The sequence below is a fragment of the Lingula anatina genome, chromosome 1, assembly GCF_051362555.1.
Source record: "Lingula anatina isolate TDL-2025a chromosome 1, LinAna3.0, whole genome shotgun sequence".
Taxonomy (NCBI): Eukaryota; Metazoa; Brachiopoda; class Lingulata; order Lingulida; family Lingulidae; genus Lingula; species Lingula anatina.
Genome location: NC_141767.1, coordinates 68,423,761 through 68,446,990, shown reverse-complemented (window position 1 = coordinate 68,446,990; position 23,230 = coordinate 68,423,761). Strand labels below are relative to the sequence as shown.

At 37.4% G+C, this 23,230-nt stretch overlaps 2 protein-coding genes across 5 annotated transcripts; one reads left to right on the top strand and one right to left on the bottom strand.

Moving 5' to 3' along the window:
• The first annotated feature begins 1,359 nt into the window (after positions 1-1,359).
• LOC106158393 (phenylalanine-4-hydroxylase) lies at positions 1,360-12,229 on the top strand. Its single transcript, XM_013534338.2, has 11 exons — positions 1,360-1,751; positions 5,442-5,690; positions 6,544-6,718; positions 7,070-7,164; positions 7,406-7,473; positions 7,731-7,781; positions 8,152-8,297; positions 8,700-8,835; positions 9,292-9,418; positions 9,624-9,853; positions 10,261-12,229. Exons 1-11 carry the CDS (start codon positions 1,683-1,685, stop codon positions 10,424-10,426), a joined length of 1,512 nt encoding a protein of 503 aa, XP_013389792.1. The 5' UTR covers positions 1,360-1,682; the 3' UTR covers positions 10,427-12,229.
• Positions 10,236-23,135, bottom strand: LOC106158394 (multicopper oxidase 3). Of its 4 annotated transcripts, none has more exons than XM_087002730.1 (14): positions 22,882-23,133; positions 20,367-20,458; positions 20,163-20,192; positions 19,729-19,848; positions 19,211-19,371; positions 17,144-17,365; positions 16,570-16,841; positions 16,192-16,367; positions 14,784-14,922; positions 13,485-13,532; positions 13,094-13,200; positions 12,781-12,879; positions 12,411-12,558; positions 10,236-12,040 (listed from the first exon to the last, which is right to left on the bottom strand). In XM_087002730.1, exons 1-14 carry the CDS (start codon positions 22,958-22,960, stop codon positions 11,745-11,747), a joined length of 1,989 nt encoding a protein of 662 aa, XP_086858856.1. In that variant the 5' UTR covers positions 22,961-23,133; the 3' UTR covers positions 10,236-11,744. The 4 variants fall into 4 exon arrangements, with proteins under 4 accessions (XP_086858856.1, XP_086858855.1, XP_013389793.2 ...); XM_087002729.1 differs by lacking the exon at positions 13,485-13,532 and adding an exon at positions 13,550-13,656 and having other exon boundaries at positions 13,094-13,243; positions 22,882-23,130; XM_013534339.2 differs by lacking the exons at positions 13,485-13,532; positions 20,163-20,192 and adding an exon at positions 13,550-13,656 and having other exon boundaries at positions 13,094-13,243; positions 22,882-23,128.
• Between the last annotated feature and the right edge of the window lie 95 nt (positions 23,136-23,230).

The following is a 23,230-nucleotide window of genomic DNA, read 5'->3' as shown; positions in this document are numbered from 1 at the left end:
TGTAATTTGAGACAGTGAAAATGGTGGCTTTTGATTGTCAACAGGCTGAACCCTCCTGGAAACAGAGCATTCCGTTTTCCCAGGAACCAGACTCACATATTGATTTCAATTTCCGGGTTTGTTGACGTCACAGAATGGAACACAGAATATTCCGGCTAATCAACAACGTTGGGATAACACACCCTTTTCTGTCTTTCTGTCACTGGGTTGTGCTCATCGTCACGCATTCATTCAACCGATCGAAATCTATGTCCCCTTTATAATCCGAGCGGTTTGATGGAACAGGGCATGTTGACATTGCTGTAATGGATGGCTGGCATTTTTCCTGTTCGCAAATGTAATTAAACAAAACTTTCACAAATGCATGTTTTATGAAATGGAACAATTGTATATAACTTCCATATTGCATGTGTGTGTGTGTGTGTGTGTGTGTGTGTGTGTGTGTGTGTGTGTGTGTGAGAGAGAGAGAGAGAGAGAGAGAGAGAGAGAAAGAGGCGTCTATTGCATGCGAAACTTTACAATATGATATACAATTGTAAAACTCAGGAATATGTATATAATCCAAAATGCCTCTTCTAACGAAAAAAGAAACTATTAACCAAGCTTCTGTCATATGATTTGGTGCTCCTGCTGTCTACATTTACCCTTTGCATTTACTTGCAACTTGCATTTGACTTGCTTTAAGTGTTTACTTTTAAAAACCTGTCATTTCAGAAAATTGACTTTTATTTATGATGACAATCTTGCTTTGCAGGATATCTGAAAAATTAGCCACTTCGTAAATATCAAATGAATGGGTAACTCGTGCATAGTGCCAATATTTATTTGGCAAAGTGCCACCATGCAACCTTATATTGTAACACACATTTGTATAACTGCGGTTTTAGGTCAAACTTTTGACAAACTGCCTCTCTTCTTTGCTTATTTTCCATCAATTTCAGATGTAAACTTACTTTTTTTTTACAATTGTGTAATCCTAGATTGTATTTGTGATTATGTATTACTAAAAGTCTATGAAATAACAAAGCCAACTGAAATGGTCTGACGTTGAACTTTGTATGCTTTCCCCATTGGAATGTCAAAAGTAGTTAACTGATAGCATTCTTTTATTACCATTCTTCGTATTTGAATACTTTATAAATTGCAATATCGCATGGGCAATTGATGGACAATTAAAGAGCATAGTTGCAATAAGGGACATGAATTAGCAATTTAGACTTACTCTGAAGCACAATAATACGCCCGCGCTGTTTCCTACCGAATTATTCCACGAATCAATCGTTCTCTGACATATAACAACAGGTGAAATCAAGTAGCAATTTTAAGGAGACAATTGATCGCTGGGATGCCTGACCAGTTTATACAACAGCTTATGTGAACGTGAACTTTGCTCAGTTTTTCATCGATTGAATAACTAGCTGTATTGCATATTCATAAATGATGTTAAACAGACCTCGTCTATAAAAATCTATACTCGTGGCTCAATGAAGCATTTCCCACCTGTCTACTGCCAGAGCACCAGGGAACTGCAAAATCACGTTGACTTTTGACATCTCTGCTCCAGAAAATAAAATCATTTTATTCTTTTTCGAGAGAAAGTAGATTTCTTTGAAAGTTGGTAGCAAGGACCAGTAGTTGGAACCAAGTTCTGCACACGTGCTTTCCCAAAGAAAAGAAACACCATGTCGATATCAGTGGACCCAGAAACTGCAAAGAGGCGCCTGGCGTTTCAGAAGAGTTACAGCATCGAGGTAGGGGCATTGTCAATTTCAACAGTACATACTCTTAAATGTAGGTAATTTCCACGAAACATTAACCTGCGGATTAACTAAATGCCTCTTTGATTTCAAAACAGGAAGTAACTTTCACAATTAAAACTAGAATTCGTGTAGGCTTATTTAATCGAATCATCGCAAGAAATGTCAGTTCGTTAAGTGGTTTGATGTGTGAAGTTGTCCTTTTCTCTATAACTGGAAGTTTCCTTTGCAAAGAAATAAGTAATTCGAAATACTTGAAATGAACTGAAAGAGAATCGAAAAACTTATAGAAGAGTGGTAGGAAAGCTTTTCGACCCAGGCACCTTTTTCCAGTAACAGTGTAAATACAAAAAATCGTCACACATTGATGTGGATAGGCATCACTAGGCATGGTGAGTTGGTCAATCATGGCAATTGCCTACCTGGGGCAACCACATATTTTTTGCTGATATGATTTCTGTTAGAGCTCCAAGAGAATAACAAATATTATTCAAGTATCACAAAGTCACAAAAAGCGTGCCTTTCTTATCGCATTAGCCCAAATTTGGTTTTGTCACCTGCTCTTTACGCGAGATTAGTAGATTTAAGCTTCATTGATCATTGCTCTAGGCAGTTGTCTCAGATTTCTTCTACAAGACACTTATCAAATGGATACAGTTCTAAGGTGATAGGAAATATTGAAATGATTTTTAAAAAATATAAATGATAGCACTGAATCTGATTTTTAGCTCTCTTTACTTAAGGAGGGAAAACAACAGAATATTGATGAAGCGCTAAATAAGTGCGTTCGTTGTTATCTTATGTAAAGACCAATTATTTTCAGGCGTGTTTATTGACTTCTTATTCTTAATTCGTAACCAAAATAGATCGGAACCGTTTTTAATATTTGTCTAAGACCGAACAATAGAACGTTCGACAAGATGTTTCCATCGAAAGAATGAGTTGAATTAAGTGTACCATCAGTCCATTACACGCAATTCAGACTACCTTATGGTGACTGCTCTTAATGCATTTAGCTGAATTGTTCGGCATGCCTAAAGACCGATGGTGAGTTCCGTTACCGGCACAGTGGCAACGTCCCCGGAGGACTCTTTGGGTCGGTCGTTTTTGACTTGCTAACCTTTTCAATAGACTGAAGTCAATGCGGGATAAAATGGCAATCCCGCAAATTTAGAAGCCTAATGAGGCATTGTGGAGGGACGCGCTGAATGGTACCTCCAGCCAGGAAAATAGATTTCATAACCGCGCTTGATTACACGTTGTTGACTCTAACTGTGAAGATTTCTGAAAAATTGTTTGAATAAAGCACTGCGAATGTTTGAAGTTCCCCAGAAGCGCACGGAGACACTGCCAAGAATACTCAAGTACACCCACTTAGTGCAACGTGACGTGTGGCTGTGCTCCGTGGCATAAACATAGGAAATAAAAGCATTTGGGTTTTAAGAGCAAAATCATTAAAAGTAATCACCATCATTGGCTTATTTCTTTAAAAATAATCACCGCCATCGATTTATTTCTTTAAAAAAGATAATAAAAACTAAATACTTCACAATTACGAAAAAAAGGCTAAGTAGAAAGCTGTGCCATTTATTTCGGTAAATATCGCACTTTTTGTCCCTTTCTAAACTCCTAATCATATCGCAGTTCATTTTCATTAAAAGGCCGCCTACTTTGGATCCACACAAATTTCACCGACAGAAATCACGCAAGAAGTTGCCTACGCGCCAATCTTTACCCCGGTCGCTTTGTAAACATTCAAAATGGACAATTTCCTATTTTATTACGTGAATAAAAGCACAATTATAATATGGATATTGCGCTTATCATCCAATCAAATTATGTAAACATTGATTGTCACGTCAAGCGTTAATTTCTATATCACTGATTGGTATCGCGATTGGCAGGCACTGAAACCAGATATAATTCTTATGAAACGGTGCTCCGCGGGTTCTACATTAAACGCACGCGTTTTTCTTCCTGTTAAAAGTATTCGTCACTTATACGTCTATCGACTTTCTACCCTAAGGTTTGTTGGACAATCGGTGTATAAACAACATATTTGTCCAGCTCTAATAGCTGGCTCTTTGGCGGTAGCATAAGGTGTGGTGGTAACGTCCGTCCATTGATAAACAGGTAAATCCAAATCAATGATTCGGACCGCATGCTTTATGCCTGTGGAAATCATCCGAGACAGACTTAAGACCCCATTCCCATAGATTTTAGATCGATCTATCCCTGTGGGGAGTCTCACTAGATTACTGTCAGCTTAGCCGGCTTAAGCGTCTGTCCCGCCTACTAAAAGCTGTAAGGGAGTAAGTAACTATGGTGCGCGCTCGGCTGACTGCAATTTAGCGTGAACCCCCAGGGAGTTAGGTCGATCTAAATCTTAATCTTTGGATCGATGTAAATCTCTGGGAATGCACCCTAAGTCTCGCGACTTACCGTAAAATTGAGCGAGATTTGGCAGGTTTTGGAGAAGGTCAGCGAGTGCGTTGCAGCAAAGAACAAAAACTGATTTTTCCATGGATATTTCTGATTATTTTTCTATCGAATTTCAGTCTATTCCACAACTTTCCAAATTCACCAAGATTTGCGTGTCACTATCTTATTGCTTTCAAAGACATTCCTGGCCCAAACAATTACAGCCTCATCACCTCATGCGGATTTTTGCATTTTCTCATATGACGTCAGGCAGTTTTAGGCTATTTCGAGTGGTTTCCGTTTAAGTCTGTCTGTTTAAAAAGATACTGTTTAAAATTTTGATGAATAGGAACGTAATTTTAGCTCATTGTCTATTTAATGCTCATTGCCGATTCTACAGTAAAATAGCTCTCAAAATACGCTTTGTATTTGTTATTGAAAACAAAATGTTTTTGGTTTTCTGTTTCTTATCAAATCAAATGGAAAATGCTTATAAATTGAACATTTTTGACATAGGCCTACCATTCACACATACATACATGATGTAACGATGCATATGTGACACTTATGGTCCAGCACCCACTGATTCGTATTTTAATCAAAATCGCAATATTGACAGTCGTAAATGACACTAGTGCCTAAGTATGTCACAGACGGTGACATGCCATTAATGAAATACCTCGATCTCAGTAAAGTTTTCACTAGGACCCGCAGCTGTAGTTATAAATAAATAATGATCACATTTTCAAAACGCTTGTTGGTATAAAAAAACAAACAATGCAAATTAAGTCGCTGTGCAGTTTATACTACATACAGGTATATCTTTTCAGAAACAAAATGTTCTCAATAAACATTGAGATACACACAACGGACAATAGAAGTGTCACCCTTACTGAACCAATACTTTTGGGGAGATAAATGACTGTGGAATGATATGCTCCTGGTATCATTTTATTTACATCAAATTTCACAAAATAAATAAATAAATAAATAAATAAATAAATAAATAAATAATGAACACCAGGTATTATAACTACTCAAGATCTGCCTACTTTGATTATTTACTACTTGATTATTATTTGATTACTCTGATTCAGGGGGTGACACTTCTATTGTCCATTGTGTGTAATTCACGGTCGTACGTATAATTATTATGTATATGTTTTATTACTGTTACATGTATATGTCCTTATGTTTGTTAACTACTACAAGCCACTGTTAACTTGTACAATCTCAAACCATAGAGCCCTCTTTGTTCTTCAGCACGGAGGCTCCTGGCGCCGTAAGAGCCTGATTGATGATGCCAAATTTGAGACCATCACAAACGCAGAGTTTGAGAAACAAGAGCAAAAACTAACCCTGAATGGCTCCATATCAGAAGACGATGTTTTCATACCAAATGGTGACGCCCATAATATTCTTCATGACGACCTTGCTCCCAGGAGCAGCTCCGTTATGCTTTCCTTAAAAGAAGAAATGACTGCTCTACCGAAAATTTTGAAGACATTTGAGGTACGTTTTTTATGTATATGTTTTATGGAAATCCTTTCATTCTAAGGAACATTTGTTTATTAGAGGCATTTTACATGTTCCGCTGGATTGAGGTATTACATGTATAGCCACAATTTAAGTCTCTTCGGCTTAACTGCTGGAGAAATATTGAATGGTTTACATGGTTGGAATATTTTCTTCTCATACTCATTTCAATCGATATATTATCCAAAAATCCTTTTCGGGAAAATTGACACTTTAAATAATAGTAATTCTTACATCGCCATCACACCTTGCGAAAGTGAAATGGTAGGGCACCTGCCTGTCGATTGGAATAAAGCCAAGGTGGCTGAAGTCTACTCCGGTCATATTTTCAAAGAAAGATGGATGGCTGTATACTTGTGCAAATACTATATTCCATTGCTCTCGTCAGCTATTTAACTTGATGGGATTTTCGAAATGAATTTCACTTGTTCGGCGGGAAACGCTAGCTTAATGTGATTGATTTTCAGTTTCTGCTATCGCTCCGTTTCCTTCCTTACTTCCTTCTTAATTGTAAAATATTTTTGACATTATGGCTGTAAAATGATGGAATTTAGTACGGATTCTGCTTCAACTACCCAAGAGTCATTGATCGTCTTATAACTGATTTTTGTCAGACTAAAGTTTAAGTGCCACCATTTTTTATAATTATAACGAAACCTGCTTTGGGTCACTTGAGAAGGGCGACAAAAATGGATAACTTCATAGCAATGAAATATACTTTCCAGCAAAAAATCTACAAAACTATAGTGATTATTCTTTTCAGTACGGCAAACTAAGAAACAGGAACCAATTGTCTTGGTAGATTCTAAATTTTACGTTTCGTTTTTAGAATTTCAAAGTCAATATCCGGCACATAGAATCTCGGAATTCTCGTAAGATAGAAGCCCAGTTTGAAATATTTTTGCAATGCGATTCTACGAGAGAAGCCATAACATCTCTAATGAAGGCATTAAGGCAGAACTCTGCTATCTGTGAAGCCACTGTCTCCGGGGACACTAAGAAAGGTAAAATAAAATATGATGTAAAATTACCTTCTGAGGTACTGTAGTTTTTAAAGAAAGATTTAAGAGAATAGCATTATATTATTTATCATTACCTTGTATAACCTATACCTTCACGTTTAATTCGCTAAAAGACGGTCTTATATAGTAAAGATTAATTCTTCAACATTGGCACTCGTTTGTTAATAGTTACCAATATATCTGACGCTGGGATTTGCGTGTTTGCGCTCCCTAATGTCAAACATATCTTTTTTACGGTTTTTATAATTACCTCTTTGGGAATGTCGTCATTTGTAATGTACATTATTATGTATCGTAAACGATTAAAAGTACGTGCTGTATGTTATTTTGCAGAAAGCGTAGCATGGGTCCCGATGCACATATCAGACCTTGACTACTGCAACCATCTCATTACGAAGTTTGAACCAGAGCTTGACTCAGATCATCCTGTGAGTCACACCGCTTTCTTGATGAATAAGCCCAAAAATAAGTAAATGGAAATCGAAAGTGAAATGTATGAATAATGACGATTCCTTGGCGCCAAAAATGCTCCCAAACTTCTTTATTTATTTGTCAAGACAGCTCGAGACGCCTTTTTTCTTTTATATGGTGCAATTCTAGTAAAAAGATATTTAACCACTTTGTCACTTTCACAACATGATTAATAGTTGTCACGTTATTTTTGTCTAGGGTTACACAGATAAAGAGTACAGAAAAAGGAGAGAGGAAATCGCAAACATCGCTTTCGAATATCGACAGTAGGTATAATTATCAAATGCACTTCTATGAAAACCCACGTACGTGTCAGCTGAAAGGACCCTTCGTCTATTTATGTTTACATATTAATACGAAATACCGAGACCCAAATACAATAGATAACAGACAATAGATGGCAAGTGTGTTAATGCAGAAAACTACAAAAGACACCGGTAGTATATGTAAAACGTTCATTCATTCCTTATATTGATTTTATTTTTGTGAACATCCTATAAATTGTTTATATATCTGCTTTCAGTGGAGATCCAATCCCACGCATTAAGTACACGGAAACGGAAATTCAAACATGGTACGTTTTTGGTTAGTTATCATGTGGGAAGTTTTGTTGTAGGCCTACATATATTGTATAACTAGGCATTTGCATTAAAAGACGTATTTTGGCAGGTTTAAAAAATAAGAGAGATCAATGGAAAAGGGTAATTATGGAATTTGCAACTGCAAATCATATCTGCTAAATATTTAAAACTCTTTGAAGCTATGGTGACAGAACACTGGTATACAGTACAAGGCATATTACCACTACATTACACAAAAGAATCAGTTCGGAAAGTATTGTCATTATCATTGTGTGCATGAACACGTTAAATGGCACACGTTCATTGTTAAGATTGACGATGAAAACATAAAACGTTTATTTAACACGGGTTGTCTATTCACAGGGGCACAGTTTACCGGAAGCTAGTGAGCCTGTTTAATACGCATGCGTGCAAGGAACACATAGAGGTGTTTCGTAATTTGGAGAAAGAAGGAGGGTTTAGCTCAAACAGCATTCCGCAATTGGAGGATGTGTCGCAATTCTTAAAAAGTAAGCTCAAATGAATAACATTTGCTTTTTATAATAAATAATTATACTCTAATGAACAAGAAACTGAATTGTTTACGGAAATATTTGTTCCGAAAGGACAAACAAGTAGGCCTACTCATGAATCTTGAGTTTTTATCTTTCCATTGCAAGTTATACATCGGCACGTTTTCTAAATCTGACCGACCATATTCACCTCATGCAAATGTAGCACTGATCTAATTTTTAAAATATACAATTTATGTAAACCTGTACGTGATGGGATATATCACTATATCACTTAAAGCAAGATATATCACTTTTCAATTTAACAAATTTTCGAAAAATAGCTATTGCGTTAATTTGGTGTCTAAGACATAGCCGGTATCTTCATTTAAAAAAAATTATAATAAATACATTTTTTAGGAAAATCTGGATTTCAATTGCGTCCCGTGGCCGGCCTGTTGTCCGCCCGTGACTTCCTGGCCAGCCTGGCTTTCCGAGTGTTCCAGTGTACACAGTACATCCGGCACGGCTCTGCCCCCATGCATTCTCCAGAGCCGTAAGCAGTCACTTATTTGAATAACTTATTATTGATATACCTGTCAACTCTTGAATAGTTGGATAGATACGTGTAATTAACGACAGAGTCAAATTAAATAACTGATTAATTAAGATGAGAATATTAGTACCTGTAGGTGTGAGTAATCGAGATAGAATTCCTATCATATTAAAAACGAATAGAAAAGAGTAAAAACAAAGAACCTGACTAAAAAGACTTCCAGGCAGCTTTGAAATGTGTACGATCGCACTGGTTATAAAATAGAAAACACGTCTCATCATTCTAATTAATGATTGTACCGCAGTGTGTGCGTGTTCCTCTGATAGAATACAGAAAACATTCAAGCTTCAACACTACACAAAACATACACGCTTCAAACATAAAAGATATGAATCGATGAATTTACCGGTCACACGGTAAAAGCTAAAGCGTAGGATTTTTCCTGTCACATTTCAGAGACTGTATTCATGAGCTTCTGGGGCATGTTCCACTTCTGGCCAACCCCTCGTTCGCACAGTTCTCGCAGGAGATTGGCTTAGCCTCACTTGGCACATCCGATGAGGATATTGAAAAATTTGCAACGGTAGGCATACCAGAAACCAATTAGAATTAAGGTTGTAAAAACAGTAACGCGCGTGGCTTAGAAAAATTATTTTTGTAAAACGACGACAGAATAGCAGCTTGTTAAGTACAAAGCTGATATGTAAACAGATGAATCCCATGGAAGGGTGTATCCTAACGTCAATTATTACGTTTTGTGAATCAGAAATGTTTCATCTTCATTCCAGTTGTACTGGTTTACTGTTGAGTTTGGTCTGTGTAGAGAGGACGGTCAAATCAAGGCCTATGGTGCTGGTCTTCTCTCCTCCTTTGGAGAACTCATGCACGCTCTGTCGGACAAGCCAGAGCAAAGGGCCTTCGACCCCCAGACGGCGGCCGTTCAGGAGTACCAGGACGTGGAATACCAACCCATTTACTACGTGGCAGAGTCTTTTGATGACATGAAAGAAAAAGTCAGGTAATACCAGACAAAATTGAAAGCTTGGTGAACGAGGGCGCAACTATGTGTAAACAGGGTTAGTAGACGAAATAACAGAATTAAGTTTTTTCCTGGAATCGGTTGTAAATGTTTCAACGTACCACGCCAATTCGACTCAGTTGGTACCTGTTCATAAATTAATTTATTAACTGTATAATTTATATTTTTCTCCTTGTTGATTCGGCAGAAAGAATAATATTTTAGCAATTATGTTCCGATAGCATGGTTCCAATACGGTTTTATATCCGTCAAGTAGGCGTTGAATATAACTGTACGTAAATGAAGTTGATTAATTTACCTTGTTAATCCCATTTTCAGAACCTCTGTTGTCAGTTGTCATAAATGATATGGAAAACAAATTGGCTTAATAATACATTTTATTTCAGGCGTTATGCATCTAAGATTCGGAGAAGATGTGAATTGCGCTATGACCCGTACACCCAAGGTATACAGTGTCTGGACTCCAAGGGGGCAGTCACAGACCTCACCATGTTCATCAAAGCTGAGCTCAATCATCTCAATAATGCCCTGGAGAAGATGGGCTCTGTGTAGATTACATCTGATGATATAGCTATCTGTCTAGTATCCTATCTAAATATATATGTCTTAAACTATGTTTATTATTCAGTGTGATTCAAAAGAGGCATACATGTACTAGCTTTACGAAGTTGATAAAAGTTCATTCTTGTTCCTATTTATACAATGTGCATATATGCGCGAGCCCACTACATGTACATGCGGTATGAATTCTACGTATGAATCCAAGCATTCTTGACCATGTTACAATGAAGAAGAAACAGAAACATTTGCGGGTAAAATATTAGTTATTTAAGAATTAATTGTCAATGGTCAAGTTTAATATGAAATTGAACAAAAATAATGGATGAGTCACTCTGACAGTTGTATCTAGTATTTACAAATGACAACGAGGCCTATATGTCGGTGTAAGGACACTTTACCCGGTACATGTGACACAGGCTTCAGCTTGTTTTAAATAGTAGCTTTTAAAGTCAGTGGTATACGAACAATTTACAAGATTTACTGGGTATTTCAGGTAGAAATTTTACATTTTGTACCGTATGATCATGATCTTTTGATCCAGAGTATTATACGTCTGCACTAAGAAGATGTTGGCGGTTAGTTGGGCACATAACACTACGCACTTTAGCCATTGTTTTCCGCTTCTTATCCTTAAGTACAAGATATGTTTGAAAATGAGGATAGCAATTGTATAAAATATGTGAAATCATATTATGATGAAACCAGTGTACTAAGCTGAAAATATAGTATGCGAATTGTGTTCAAAATACAAAAAAATTCGGGTTGATTAACAAAAACGCACCGCACGTCAAATTCATCAAAACCAAATAATTCATTGATTATACACGACATTCACCAAATACCATTGTATGGAAGCGCGCTGTTGTTAATAGGTACATGTAAGTGCTTTGTGTACATTTTTATCTTACTTACCAAATACTTAATTTCTAGTGCAGCGTCTTTGATGATGATAGAGATGATTACCGTATTCCAGATGAAAATGACTGAGTCATCATTTTTACGGGTCAGAGGCATGGTCATGTGTATGAAAATACAGATCCTTAAAGACTAAAGTGTTTAGTTTTAAGATGTGAAACGCAACAGTGGAGAACGTTATTATTTGACCATCCGATACAATTATCAAGGTCCACAATCATGGACTACTTTGTACTGTGTATATCATATTTAAATTGTTTATAACAATTTTAGTATATAAGCATGTCAGTTCATAATATGACATTTAATGAAATTTCACTACTAGAATCTTACAAGAAAGAAATACAAGTGAACTACAGCGTGTCGCCGCCAGTCTATCAAAGGCAAATGCTTTCTACAAAAGCCCAGTTTTTATCCAAGAGACCTGTAGGACGAAAATGACCAGCTGAAACAAAGAAAATGGCGGCAGGCTACGACTTCCGGTCGCGGTTGGTTCTTTACACTCCTGCACAGGTTGTTGAGGACATTGGTCCCTGTGAGTTGCATCTTTGTAGACATGTCCGCCCCAACTACCACACCGAGGAAGGTTTGCTGGAATCGATGGATACTCTGCAAAATCACCAAATTTCAGCAACATGGCTTGACCCAGGTTTAGATGAACATTAAAATGGCAGTGGAAGAGCCAGACACCTGTATGGAAATAGAATATTATTAGACACGTAAATAAAAGTACTTACTTTAACTTTCAAAAACCAAGCCCAATCCAAACTTGATATTCGATTATTCTTCTGTGCTGTTTTGAGTGCATATTTGAATGACCGGAAAGCGGTATCAACCTTTTTATAATAATGAATTTAAAAAATAAACGTTAGCGATGAGTGCGTTGACTGAGAATCAAAGAATCATTTACGTTAACAGTAACATTTTTGAAGGCATACATTTTTTGTAGGAATGTATGCATCTATGTTTTTCAATCAATAATTCAACCATGTTTATTATTCAAGAAAAAGAATACAGTGTATGTTTATTCTTATTTCGAATGTCAATATTCAACCCTTACCTGGATTGTCGGTTCTAAATCGTATGATAGCATATCCATTGTCAGGCACGATCACTGTGTCACGGTAGCTAGGACTTATAAGTTTATATCTTAGATTACCCTCCTCGTGCAGTGTCTTTATTTCTTCAACCGAAGTAGAACTCTCGAGCTAAAATTTGAAATTCAAATGCATATTTGTTGTCAGTTTTTCGCCAGTATATTGGCAACTTGTCATTTTTTTAAAGCCCCCATATGATTTTACATATTTCTGACAAATTTTGTATTCACACATCAATAATGAGTCGCTAAACGTATTATGCAGTGGCATTCAGCCCAAGGACACCGATGCTGATAATTTTTTTCCAAGACAAATAGCTAAATTAACACAAACCTTTCCAACGCCCAGCACACGAAAATATGCACCATGCAGATGAAGCGCATGCTCAACTGGGATTGGTTTACCCTCGTTGATGAGGACCATTTCCACAACCTTAAACATTGGGGAAATAATAACCCATTTCTGTTCCGTCACTTATCGAAATAAATAAAAATAAATATTAATAATTATGAAATGAATTAATGAATGAAATATAAGAAAAGTTAAACCAATGAAAGAAAGAAACTAACGAGGTTCACGGCGGAGATTGTTGAAAGTAGATTAAGAACGAATTTGTATTATAAAAGAGTTACAAATGGCGTTTTACCTGATTAAGCTTGAATTCCACCATATGTGTGCATTTACAGAGATCGTCACCGCAGTTGGTGGTATTAACTGTGGAGTGATTACAAAACCATGCGGAATCAATGTCATCTGGTTGTGTCATGAGGGGCACAGGAGGGAACGCAAACGTTATCTTTATGGTCGTTAAGGAAGATAACCAGTTTTTATATAATTTTCGTGTTTGTGAAGTGATTAATTATTGTACCAATAAACTTACATAAGAAGTTGGGAAAACTCACATATTAGAAATTAATTCAGGTTATAGCAGTTATTAATAGAAAATGATTTATTATTATCACTTGTTTTCTTCTTTTTACATCAACCGAACAAACCACACCCGTACCGTTAAAAACTAATAATTATAGTATATATACGGTTTTCTGGGTCTCTGGGAAGATATGAATAAAAAATAAAAAATGGTTCTGAAAAAAAAAGATACGTTGTCGAAAGCTGGAGTTAAATGTGTTTTAGGTGGACGTAGCTCCTCGGCAGGGTAGTAAATAGGAGGGTTGAACTTCGGATTGTTATTAAGCAGAAAGTCCATACCTAAAAAATAAAATAAAGTCAAGGTTCCATTTGCGCCTTACGATGAAATCGTTGAGGTCATCGCGGTTTTTACATGGTAATTTTCTTTGGACTATGGGATGCAAAGGAACTGTGTGCTGTGTCATTTCTCCAACAAAGCCTTGAAGTCACAAAGGGAAAAATCGGTTTTGTCGCTTGAAAACTGATCATACGATGCTCTTTCACTCTAAGTGCAGTTGCCGCACACCGTCCTTGCGGGTTTCAAGAATATTAAAACGCTGTTGATGCAGCGTTTTTAGTACCCATATGGTCAGAATATAGAGATACACGACTTCAAATTCATACAAGTGAATATAATAAGTTTTAAACATCTTCACAAATATTTTTATTATACCTTTTGCGTAAAGTACTTTTAACGTTTACCTAACGCATGATTAGCCTGCGAAAAACGTATCCCCACCCTTTTGTCACCTGAAGTTTTTTTCAGTTTTTTCAGCACAGCTGCTCCATTGTGTGTTGTTCATTCCTACGTTTTTGTACGCTGCTATAGGTTAATTCCATGGACAAAAAGGTAGCTTTATTAGCTCAAAATTGTGCGTAAAATGTATAATCGATTTCAAATACGATACCCGTAAGGACTTCCGTACGGTAGAGTGCAGCACAACCTTGACCAAGGCACAAGAAGCGCCACCTTATCAGACCAATGCTACAAAGTCTTTTTTTACACAGCCGATTTTAGCAGTCTAAACTTTAGGGTTTATAGGCTTAAAGCTTGACGTAAAACAGACCTCCTGTAGGGGGATTATTTAAATCAGCATGGCAGCTCGGTCTTACTTTGCCAATGACTAACATAGACAAAAGGTGGTTTAATTGAGCAAATGAAATAGAATTGCATATAAATTTCCTTTTTTTTTGAAATAGTATTTATAATGCAATAAAAAAGAAGATATAACACAAATACTCTAGATGATTGGTGCAAAAATTGCTCAGAAGGTTGAAAAAGTTTCATGTGCCAAGTTTCATGTAATCCTTTTTCCACATGCTGAGCAATTTGGACAATATATAGCACCAATCATCCCGACTAAAACACATCTCAACAAGAAATGTGCCAGTAAGACCACGTTGGATCAGGCAACAACTTGACTTACCAAGATAGTACTTGGCATCCACATTTTCATCGGTAAAATTTTCGTTCTTGAAATTTTCCAACTCGTCCATGAGAATGTCAAAGTCCGGTCCGTGGGTTGCAATCGGGTTCCATGGCTCACTTAAGGTGGGATTCAAATACTGAAATAATGTGTAGTTTAAAATTACCTTTGCGACAATATCTACTTCTTTGCTTGTGGTTGCTTTTGTCATATCTCCGCCAAGAATGGGTTATATTGTAACATTCGTTTGTGTTTGTTTGTCTGTTTGTCATAGGCGCAAACAGGAATGACAAAAACGGTTAATGTTTTACAGAAAAGAAAGAAATCGTGGAAAATGGGCAGAATATTGTCCATAATTGTACAATTTACGGAATACAGGTGAGCCGACCAACACCAAAATGGCAACATTCCACTAATATAGTTTTTTTCGTAGGCTAAAGACATTTTGCAGAACAACAAGCAAGGGTCTGCAAAGGCAGAAACACAATTCAAAAAAGATTAACCTATATGAGAAACATATACAACACCAAATATAAATATATCATTATCTTGGTAGATTTTGAGAAAACTTAACGGTCAATCAGGGACTATGGTTCTGGACAAATGTGGGGTGTGTGACAAGGGTAAGTGCCGTAGAAGCAGAGAGAAAAGCTCTGAAAAGAAAACATAAATGAGGGAACAGACATGATTTCTCAGTCCCAGGCGTTAGCGCACAGCTAAAAAAAGTGAAAACTTGGTTTGCGAATCACTGAGAATAAAATTGGAGTCTTAAGACTCTGTAGGACTCTCATGGAGATAATTTGACTCTTATATCAGGGTAAACTTTACCCAGGGCCAGTCTTAAGACTCTTGTCAGAGACAGTCACCCCTTGCCTCTCTTTACATTTAAAGTGAACACTTACATCAGGGTCAAATTTCCCTAGAACCAGGGTCAGACTTACCCCTTTTCCCTGAATTCCTCTAGTGCGCCGGACGTTAAGCCTCGTTTAAGTTCGTTGGTGGAGCAGACTAGTCGACATGGTTTCTTTGCAATTTTTTAACATTGCTCCATTGACCAACTGTTGACAGACCACCTAATGGGCATTTTCTGCACGTGCACGCCATAGAAAATAGTATTGTATTATGGTCTGTACCAAGGGACGCGAAAGTGATTGAGTTTTCATTTAAAAATCGGTTACATCAAGCGTCCAGTCAATTGTGACTCTCTTGTGGATGGCGTGACTCCATCAGAGTTAACTTGATACACGTTAGAAGTTATTTTAGGCACCATTGTTGGACTCCAGGTTAGGGGTCACTAGGGGCCTGAATTTATTCTCAGTACTGTATCATCGCAGTACCTTCAAGATCCCATATTACAGAATTGAGAGAGAGACAGAGAGAGTAAACGTAATGTTGAAGAAGGAATTACCTTCCCGAGTCTGTTTGCCTTGCTGTCTTCTGTGGGGTATTCGTCAGCTGCGCCATCGTATCTAATTACTCCTAGGGCAACATGCCCTAAGAAACCACAGTCCACTAAGCCTGCCGCTTTCAACCAATAATTACCAACTGACTGATTGACATGCAAAACGACGTCAAATCTTTCACCTGAAATCAAGTGATTTGAAACCAAAGGAATAATAAATAATACTTTCAATGAGGTCACCTTAAGTTCAAGCCCTGAAATGCTTGATCAGAGGTACTGCGAGAGATGACAGCTTTGTAAGTAAATTACCCGTACCTTAGTTTACACAAGCTCTGTTGCAAGAACCTTACATGTATATCACGGTAATGAGAAATACATTAATACCTGGTTTTATTCCAAATGCATCGACCTCCAAGGGCTTCACATCAACGCCATCGGCAGCAATGACAGTCAAATTGTGGGCGTCAACCGATACTTTAAACTGGCATTTCATATGACCAGCATTGGTAAAGCGAAAGCGGTATCGATTACCCTGGGTCACGTGAAAGACTTCTAGAGGGGGTTTTGCCGTGATGTTAGGGTTGGAACTAAGTTTTACTTCGTAGTTATCAGATCTCCCGTTTAACAGTAAGGAAACTGGTAGAAAGAAGTCAGGCCTGTAGAGAAACAAAAATCACTGTCTGACAAACTTTGTGCACATCGATACGGTAGATACGGTGCACTGGTGCAATAAAAACAATTTATTCTTGTGGTTTCAGAGAACGTTCAGACGTTTTAGAACGATATTGTAAATGGTCAATTAATAGAAAATCATTATTTCATAGCATCAGCAATTAAATATATTCAAAAGCTGATGGTCTCAAAAAAGGAAGACGATGAAAACATATAACGCTGACTTCTCTGTTTATATGTCTGACATCCAAAATAAATAAATTAATTAAAATTTAAAAAAGCTCACTCTTTATGCACAAACTGGATGAAACGTGCATTTGATGGCTCCGGAAACCAGTCTGCCAGCTGGACCACGTGACTGGGAAGATCCTCGTCGTACAGGGTCCTATGTGGTTCATCTTCCGGTGGTTTGCGAACGATTAACGCACCATACAGGCCGTCCGCGATCTGAGCACCAACGTGCGAATGATAGAAATGGGTCCCAGCTGGGCTGGCTTTAAACGTGTACCTGTATTGGAACAGTTCTACTTAAGTATCCAGGCTGTCCCTCTAATTATCTCTCTCTCACCCCCGCCCCCCCCCCCCCCCCCAAGAAAAAATTACCAAGCAAAAAGATAATGAAAAAAAGTTTGCCGTCATTTTTATCTAATGAGGACATAGGGTGTATACTTTTTATATCAATATATATCTGTATACACAACACGGTACATATAAAGCGTTCTGATATTCATCAGCAATCCCATGCCTTAAATATGTCATGTTTAATATATTAATACTTGTAAAAAGATTTTTAAAAAATTATCTGCAGTGACCACAAATAATTTGCAAAAATTATGAAACTTTACTCGACACATGCTTTCAGTGTTATAAATGGTTACATACTAAATTTTATGACGACCTGTTAGATAACCCTGCAAATATACAGAATTACTACTTAATATGAAATATTTTTTATCATTGTTATTTTTGAGTGCTGATTAAATATTTTTTGGCTTGATTCATCAAAAAAGTACGTCATTGAGTGGGGATATCATTCCACTCAGTGATATTTGCCTGGCGCAGTTGATCACTGTTTACCGGCCAATGACCATAGCTATTAATTCTGAGAGTTACAGGTTTCAATTGGGTTCATTTCTGGGGAGTTTGCAGGCCAGGGGAGTTGCTGAACCTATTGGTTTTGAAGGAAAACAGTGATTCTGCGAGCTCGATGTGGGGTTGTGCAGTCGTCTTGATACACAAAGTTATTCCTGAATATGACTCTTACAAATCGAAGCATTGTTTGCTGTAGAATGTCTCTGTAGGAATCCTGGTTGAGGTTGCCTCCTGGAAAAACCAACTGGTTCTGGGCACCGCCACTAAATGCTCCCCAAATAGAGACGTTACCACCCCCTGCTTGCACCCTAGGCAATACACAATCATCATTTTATGCCTCTCATACACGTCAGCGGACACGGATTCGAAGGTCAACCCCAAAAAATCCATATCTAGCCTCATCACTAAAAACGACGTAATTCCAGTGTTTTGGCTGCAAACGGACGTGGTCCCCAGCCCATTGCAGACGTCGATAGCATTTCTTTGTAGGACTTTACTAACGGTTCCTGAAAAATGTTGAATTGTCTGGCAATGGCTGTCCGTTTCTGGCCATTTTCTCTGAGAGCAAGAATCCCATAGTAAGCTGCGTTGCTTAGCTGTGGAACCATATCTTCTCTAAGGTACCTGTCAAGTTTCAGAGCGATCCCTTTGTTGCTTCTCTAAATACACTCCAAAGATTGACCAAACTCATGCGTTTTATACAAGGGAAGAAATTGCCGAAAAGACCACCCCTCATTTCTGACCACAGATAATGCAACTGCAAGCATCAATTGTTTCGAGAGTTGTGTGGTAATAAGGTAACACACCTGGCTACACATGGAGTGACACCTCAGTTTTGGATTTAAAAAAGTAAGAGAGAAAATAGATATTTTGTAGAAAATTTACTCTCAAAAAAATAATATTCCATGTTTAGTAGTAACCCTGTGCGCTTTGACAGTGTAAAACACAGGCGTGTGAAAAACTAAAATATACAATTGCTCAATAGCGCAAGTACTTGCAAATTATAACACACCAGACGTAACAAACAATCATGTAACTGCAAGCAGGAATTCATTCTTGCTACAAGACATTTCAGAGAGCCCTACATACCTTAGTCCTAAAGGCCATGGTTAATTCATTGCGGCTGTTTAACTTACTGTTGCAATAGATTGTAATTAAAAATAACGTAAAGAATATAAATATATTATACTTCTTAAAAAGATCTGACGACAAACTGCTATCAACATTACATTTTAATGTGTCTAACATTCCCGTAGCGTACCTGAATGTTGTGAACTGTGGAATGGGACACTGTGTTATCATACTGACTCCGTCCATGTACGGTGTCCCCATCTGGTGGATGCCGTGCCAATGTATCACTGTACTTTCACCGTCCTCAAGTTCATTCTTTACATTCACCACCAAGGTATCACCCTCACAAACCTGGATGACAATCACATATCTTTTGATTAATTTACAATAAAGGCACCTCAGCCAATGTATTGATAAATATTAATTCGTAATTCATATAAACAAATAAATTATTGGCTAAGGCCAAAATATTTTCGGTGGGAATTCGGGTGTATGCACGCTAGGTTTCCAGCTTTATGAGGGGTGGACAATGTGTCACAAACCACGCAAAAGCTTCCAAGACTAATGTCAACTGTCACCGCATGACAGGCTCGCAAAATCGAGCTGAATTAAACACACACAAAATTGAATGACTTCTTTCGAGAGATCTTCAGGGATACAGAGGCCTCATGTGTTTGTGTGTGTGTGTGCGAGTGTGCGTACGCTCACCTCTATCATCGGCCCTGGTATCTGTCTATTGACTGCAACAACTGCTCGCATATGTCCATCAGCAGCTATACAGTGGGGGCGGTGGCAGTCTGTCAGGTTGAATGGACACTCATAGCAAGCCTAGAATGTATCGTTCCGTGCGGGTTTTGCATTTTAGAAGGGTTTTATGTAAGTAACGGTAAGTAATATATGGTAAGTAATATATCTAGAGGGGGTGCTCATGCTTATTGTCTTTATCTTTCCTGTTTTTCTTTTTAAAAACTATTTTTTTATAATTTAAGTGGTACAGTTATTTCATAGGGAACTCTCTCGAATTATGCTCGAATGATTCGCTCAGCTGGTAAGCTGGCAAAATAATTTCTAGAACTTCCTCAAATGTTTTTTTTTTGCCATACTGTCGCAAACGTAAATTAAGAATATAGTGGGGTGCCTACCAGCTTCCCATGTGCAGCAGTGTCGACGTTCTAGTTGATTGAAATTGACAAAATTTAAAAAAAAAACAACGTTTTTTTGATTCATTAACCCTTCAAGCTGACAACGGATCACATAACATATTCCCTTTATGTTTAAAAATATCTTAACTTTGAGTCTTCATTAAATTTCCAAATCCTAAAATTTAGTTTTTTTCCTTTTTTCACCTTGGATAGCGTAAGATACCACTCGACGGTAAAATTGTACTCGCAGGTCTTGTGGACATTTCGCTGACAAACTCGAGCACACTCGTGGCGATCTGTAATATAAGCATGAGGTTAATTATACGTGGTAAAGGTTATAAAAAGAGTAATAAAACAAGCACCTGAATTGAGAAAGACATTAAAAACTGACGGAAGAAGACCCTGAAAATAAAACCTTGAACAATATTGGAATCACATTGCATACATGTACAATACATGTAGGTTGTAGGATTTTATCATTACTGTATACAATATGGTGCAAGCAGAACACACATATATAAATATATGATTTCAAATTTAAACCAAAAAGGTAAAATAATTAAAATTTAAATGCAGAAGTGCCTCATTCCTTCACTTATCCTCATACCAGTTTACACAAATTCAGACGCATTTACTGAAATATTCAAAAATAATTGGCTTAATGTTGTCTTTACAACTCCAGGGTGGCCCAAACGGATTTCTGGCGTAAGTTAGCTCTCACTAATCGCTTGACTCTCCGTTTGTATCTCACTGCACTGACACAGCCTTTCATTCCCTTCCTTTCTGCTCCACCTTCAGGTTGGTATAGCCAACTGATGTGATGATAATTTGAAACGTGTTGTGACAATACGCTGATACTTTGGAATATCGGACTGGTTTGTGTAGAGGTCGTATACTGACAAGTCAAGGTTCACTCCCGCGTAGGTTTTTGCGCATATTTTCTCCAAAGTTTCTATTTTGCTTTTCATTTTACAATGTCATGTTATATGGAAATTAACGTAGACATGCCTTTGAACATGATACCTCTTACAAGTTTCTAAGTAACCCAGTTTCCATGATATGCCCAATTAAATACCCTTCTCTATGCATTGGCGGCCATTTTGGATTTTGGCACTTTACCATCTGTGGATTCCGGTGGGAAGTTATCTGGGTTATATTGGCCCGTAACTGGACTGGATTCAGTTGAGAAACCTTTGTTAACATTTTTTCAACTTAGACCGTTCGTTTACTGGACTATATTACAGGCACTTAATGGTTAACCCTTATAGCAGAAGAGTTAACCCCACCCCATGCAGAACATCGCAGGTTCCACATGTACAGGTTGTCTCACAAGATGTCAAGTATTGCGCCATAAGTCTCATGCGCCCTGCATATATACTTGATTTAAAGTTCTACTAAATGTATGTATTTGTTTTAGGATAAGTTGTTTTGCTGTACGTAAGTTTATATACATGTATCTTTTGCAAATTGTTAAAATTATTTGACACCGCTTGCAAGTGGAAAATGACAACCTAGTAAACCGAAAACAAAATGTAAAAAAAAAAAAAATTCCAGAGGCCATTTTATTTAACCGATTAGTCACATGGAAATCAGATACGATAAGGGCCCCTGCTGAAGCCTTCCAGCTAGGTCAATGTACTGTGCAAGGTTACATTGTGTTTTCTTATTGGAAGAATTCATTTGATGAACTTTCTTCGAGAACGGCATTTCTGCGGCACCCATGTATAAAACGGAATCCATCATCCGCAGCGTTTCAATCCAGATATTTCTTTGTGCAATAGGTATTTTTCTGTATCTGCCGGTTTCTATTGCGAGTCTTTGTGATGGGAGCGTTCTTTTAAAAATGATTCTTTAAAACTGACCTAGGATTGGCCTTGTAAGAGTATGCTGCCATGGTACAACAAAAGGTGTCGTTATATAACACGCAAAGAAAACCCATATTCAATGGGTAGGTAAACAATGTATATACGTCAAGCCAGACTTTGTGCCAGTACTTAAACCAACAAAAAACGTGAGTATTGCTTAAGTGTATCTGCAAACACAGCCCAAAGTTATTGAAAAAGGGAAAATCTAACAAATAATGGAGGTCATATTATTTTCCATTATTATATTGCTCAAAAGAAGTTACAGAAACACTCGTTATTTAAGATGCAGACGTTTGAACCATGCCTTCTGTAATTAAAATTTAATAATGCGAAGACAAAGTCATCATTCTGTATTGGATAGCACCGTTTTCCAAGAAAAAAGAATTTTGCAGTCATCAAAGGTAATAAGTATGATTATTTGCAGCACTATAAAGCGATGCTTGACAATCATTATTTTTGAGTTTTAAGGTATTGGACAGGAAACGGTCTCTATTATATTTGTTTTTCTAAGTGTTTCCTAAGGTGTGTGCCTCTATACGAATGCTTCGAGGTAAAATCCATGCCAATAAAACCAAAGTATATACAGAATGTGTGGGGCCATGTGCAAAGCCCATGAAAAAAACATCGCTATAGGTACACTGTACAGGTACAATACTATTTGTAGCTATTTTTAGTGTTCTACATAAAAAAGAACTATTCGCGCGCACACGCATTGCTTTTATAATATAGCTGATTTGCCACAAGAAAGCATGTATAATATTAACTTTTTAAACTGTCTTAATGTTCATAATTCATACTGCACATGACACATTTACATTTAGAAGTATTTTAACTTACATTTAGATTAAACTTACCGGCTTGGACCGCTGAAAATACTATAACGCTAACAAGCAGGAACACCAAACGCTGTGCAGTAAACTTTTCACCGCCCATAATGTCCGTTAACACCCAAACTACATGAACCTTCCTTGCGCGATGTGTGAAGGACGGCCTTAACCAGTCTAAGTTGGAGTATTGATTTTACTGGCTTTGTGGCTTTGTTAGAAATAAAAAGCTCCTAACATACGGCGTTAAGTTATGCGATATTTGTAAGACCCTTTACTAGGTCAGAAAAGCTTACAGCAGCCCGGCTGAATTTACTGTAAATAACAAAAGTGCACAAAGAGATGCATCCTCACTGTCAGAATGTAGCCTAATTCCACC